Here is a 4684-nt window from a genome sequence, read left to right on the forward strand (position 1 = left end):
AAATCAGACTGCCTTCTCCGGACTGAACGAAAATAACACACCACTGAAGCCCCGGAGCTCGAATGTTTACCGAGAAGTTGCTAAACTTCATCGTAATTAATGACCAACCATTATCAGTTGTAGAAAACGAAGGAGTTCTTAGCTTGATACTTGCAGCCAAGATATAGTTTACCCTCCAGGAGATATTTATCAGCCATTTAAACACTTTAATATCCACTTTAAAGCTAGGAACAAAACAAAAAAAACATGCTTTGTGTTAGCAGGATTTAATTCTAACTTTGAAACTTATCCAACATTCATAAAACTTACCTCATGTTGCCTTTTTGTACATGCATATATTTGTACAAATTGTACTTGCCTATATTCAGCCTCATATAAAATCAATAATGATGATGATATTGGGACGGTATCGTCCGATATACAGATTTAAGTATCGGGATCGGTTCGGAAGTTAAAAAATGTGGATCGGTGCATCCCTAACAAGAATTGGACAGAAATATGACAAAGCAGGTGAAGTTAAAAACTTTAAAAAAAAACATCAGAAAGTCTGAAGAAATATTCATCAAGGTCACTTTAATAGACGGTAAAGTTTGACTTCTTAGAAACAAAGTGTAAAATATCGGAGGTGACTAAAGTTTTGCTCAATGATGTATGTGAAAGTGTATTTTGAGGCACTTCCATGTGACAAGAAAAAAAAAGTTTAAAACCCAGTTGGATATATTTTTAGTATTTTTTAGGGGGTCTTTAATCGGCGAATAGGTAATGTATTGCTTTTCTCTCTTGTAGGAACCGAGGTCCAACCTTGCGGTACTTAAAGAGGAGAAGCCGCCTCAGTCTCCAGTTATGCCCCCATCACCCTTCAATCTAGTAGTCCGCCAAGACACACACAAACCAGACAACAAACACAGTGAGTGGCTGAGTGACCCTCAATATGCAGCAAATAAAGCTGCAATGTCAACAGCGTTCTTTGTTGTTTTTATTCTAACTCAAATGCACTCAGGTCTAGGCCTGTCGCGATAACACATTTTGCTGGGTGATTGTCTCAGAAATTATGATAAACGATAATATTGTTTGAAATTTGACAATAATTAGTAAATATTGTCAAATTTAAGAAGAAATATTGGTTCATTTGTTTTGGGTGTAGTACCTTTTTTGACCACCTGATGGCAGTATAAGACTGTTTAAACTGAAGGATGGATAGTGAGGGAGCGAGCAGCGTGTCTCTTTAAAAAAAAATGAGAGGGAGGCCCCTTGACGTGACATGGGCTGTCTCTCTTGTGTTCTCAAAATGGCAGACGCTCGGTGTGATTAGAGCTCTTTAGCATAGCATTTGTCACACAAAGCTTTTAATAAAATTTAAAAAATAGTAAATAAGTTCTCAGCTTCTTTTTGCAGAGAAGAACAACTTTTTACACAAAGGCACAGGTTTCATCCGTGAATTTTGGAGCTTCAAACAGAGGGACAGAGGGTTTTTTCTTGCAGTCAGCCTGTTAGCTTAGCTCATAGCGTAGCTTCTCAGCTTAGCTGCTTTTAACGATCTAAAAATGTGATTTTGGACGGTTAAAACAGATTTAAAAGAGAAAGGGAGGGGTCAGTGAAGAGCACCGGAGTTGAGCCTTTTGTCATCCAGCATCTTCAGTAGAAAGAGAGACACGAAGAAACTATAAAGCCGATAAATGAAAATGAGGTAGATAATTGTCATTTATCATGCGATTAATTTATTTATCGTTTATCGCGACAGGCCTACTCAAGTGCCGGGTTTTGTTGTGAGAACACATTTGAGCAGAGAATATCTCGGAATAAAATCCACACTTTTCCAAAATCTGAGCACATTCTGAAAAATAAGTAAATTGCTCAACAAAGGCAATTGAGATTCATAATGTCTTTATTTATGCCTTCCATAGGTTTAGACGTAAAGCCTCTCGATGGTTCTCGGCCTTTTCCTCGTCTCCCAGACTCCCCAGCACAGCCTTGCTCCCAACAGGACCTCAAAATCAAGCAAGAACCCAAAACTCCAATTGCACCCAAGAAAACGCAGGTATGTACTAGACTGGTATAAAGACAGTCACGTCAGTCACATCCAGTTAATACTTCACTGTCTTATCGTTCACTTTATAACCTCATCCTCTCTTTTGTTTTGTTTTTGTTCCTCTCTAGGATGTGAAGTTGAAGAGCATGGGTTCTTGGGCCAGTCTAGCTCAGAAGCCTCACTCTACGCCAGCCTCCGCCGTGCGCTCCTCCAGCGACAGTTTTAAGCTGTTCAAACAGGCTGCCAGGGAGAAGGAGGAGAGAGAGAGACAGTTGAAAGCTCAGGCAGAGCAGGTCAGGAGAGAGCAAGAAAAACTACGGTGAGTGGGAGGACTAAAAACAGGTTTTATGAGAACGTTATTACACAGCTCGTGATTATTACATGTTAGCAAACACCACTGTGGGAGTTGAGGACAAAGGATGAACTAGATAAAATAGCACTAATGCTACAACAAAGCTGATCTTTTTTTCTCTGGAATGCTAAATGTACAGTTGAAACCAGATTAATTCACTATTAAAACATATTCCCATTGTTTCCACTGTCTGACCTTAAATCAGACTAAACTTTTGTGCTTTAGGTTAATTATGATTTCCAAAATTATTTCTATTTGCCAAATGTCCAAGTTATAAGAGATGTGAGAACTTTTCTTTCTTCAAAGTCACAAGTTTACATACACTAAAAATACTACCGTATTTTTCAGCCTATAGGTCACTTTTTTCTTTTTTTTGCATGTCCTGCGACTTATACGCCGAAGTCACCTATTTATGGATTTTTTTCCCCATATTTATAAACCAATTTTTGGCTGAGATGTGACCATTTTCATTCATTCTGACTGAAAATATTGAACACTACCATTTTCAGCCGTTAGATGGCACTCGAGTAATAAGGCACACACAATAGTATTGTGTCGTAATAGGTAAAAGTGGCTATTAATGACACAATCGGCTTGCCATAGCTGCCGTCGTCTGACTGGAGCAACCGAATCAGCTTCATTTTGCTGCTAATTTGACCATCAAAGAGCATTTATTAAGTAAAAGTTCAAATGAGACATACCTTTACTATAAAGTCGAGCAAACAAATAATTGTTTTTAGGCGGTTATCTTGTTAAATTTAGAATAAATGGTCCAAGTCGCCCTCTGCTCGTGCCCGTTTCAGCTAATCGGGTTTTGAAATGCAGCTGATTTGACCATCAAAGTGCATTTATTAAGTAAAAGTTCAAATGAGACACACATTTACTATAATTTTGAGCAAACATAATTGTTTTTTTATGTGTTAATCTTGTTAAATTCTTGTTAAAGTCCTCCCGTGCATGCTCCTGCGGCCGCCATTTGGCAGCCCATCTATTTTTGCCACACCAGCCCACATTTCCAGGTTTAGCCCACATTTCCAGGTTTAGCCCACATTTCCAGGTTTAGCCCACATTTCCGGGTTGTTAGCGGTGATGCGTAACAAATGTGACACACCAGCGGTGAGGCATAATAGATGCGATGTATACGGCGAAGTGACATATTTATGAATTTTTCCACTTTATTAGTCACATTAGGACTGATGCATCTTACACAGCGAAAAATACGGTATGCTTTTAAGCAATTTGGAAAGACCCCAATGCTGATATGATTTTGGAAGTTTTTCATTGGTTAGTTTTTAACAGTTTTTCAACTGTATTTTTGCCCACCTTCCAAGCACTGGCTGAATTATCTGTATTTTTTAATAAATGGACCTAAACACGCGTTGCCGGCTCACATCGGTTGCTCCTTTCTGTTTCGTAGCCGTGACGACGACGACACGATGGATCATGCTCGCCGAACACAAGAAGACACCCGCCGTCGTCAAGAGCAACAGTCGCCTCTTGCACCAACACCTCCAGCTTCAACTCCGCCCACTCACTCCCCGCAACCCCCTCCCACACAGCAACAAGCTCCACCCCCACCCACCTTAGCTGCACAGAACGCTCTCGACCAGCAGAGGGAGATGGCTCGTCGTCGAGAGCAGGAGAGGCGCAGGCGAGAGGCGGTATGAAATTTACCAGAATTTTTTTTAATTTTTTTTAAAGGCTTTTGATCTGTTTGATCATCCTGTAATCGTTATTTTATTTGTTTCACAGATGGCCGACACAATTGACATAAATTTCCAGAGTGACCTAATGGCAATTTTTGAGGAGAATTTGTTCTGAGAGGAAAAATGACAGTTGGAGAGAAAGACCTGAAGTCTCTCATAAGCAAAAGTACCGAAGCTCTGACTCCCACAGATGCTGCTCGCACAGACCCCCCCCACCCCCCCCCCCCCCCCCCCCAATACATTACACAGACTTGATCACATCTGTCCCTTTCTGTCTGTAATAAAAGCAGCTGGTTTGTGTCACGTGAACAGGAGAGGCTCGAGCATCGTCTTTTCCTCCAGCCTCAGATGTTTGTTTCTGCCGTGGCGTGAACGATCGTTGGTCAGTAATCTCCTGGAACTGCAGGACTATTAAAACCTGGTCAGTGAGACGTTGTTCTGAAAGGAGGAGGAGACGATTAAACCTTAAAAACAAAACAATTAATGGTGCAGAGCAGAATTTAACAAGTTAAAATTGAAGTAAGCCTTTTTACTCGCGTGTAAAAGAAAATGTAAACAAACGTACGAACAAACGTAGTTTAGCTTGTTCTTTTCTCC

At 40.3% G+C, this 4684-nt stretch overlaps 1 protein-coding gene across 2 annotated transcripts in view; it reads left to right on the forward strand.

The window, feature by feature from the left end:
- The window catches only part of LOC119422430 (bromodomain-containing protein 4), a 26807-nt gene extending 22500 nt beyond the window's left edge, over nt 1-4307 (forward strand). For both annotated transcript variants that reach the window (XM_037689802.1, XM_037689801.1), the window contains exons 18-22: nt 787-907; nt 1905-2038; nt 2158-2348; nt 3799-4042; nt 4134-4307. In XM_037689802.1, the coding sequence (XP_037545730.1) occupies nt 787-907; nt 1905-2038; nt 2158-2348; nt 3799-4042; nt 4134-4202 (759 nt within the window). In that variant the 3' untranslated portion in view covers nt 4203-4307. The remainder of the gene's footprint in view (nt 1-786; nt 908-1904; nt 2039-2157; nt 2349-3798; nt 4043-4133) is intronic.
- Nucleotides 4308-4684: the final 377 nt, after the last annotated feature.

Source organism: Nematolebias whitei, chromosome 16 (genome assembly GCF_014905685.2).
Source record: "Nematolebias whitei isolate Nwh7 chromosome 16, NemWhi1, whole genome shotgun sequence".
In the NCBI taxonomy this organism is placed as follows: Eukaryota; Metazoa; Chordata; class Actinopteri; order Cyprinodontiformes; family Rivulidae; genus Nematolebias; species Nematolebias whitei.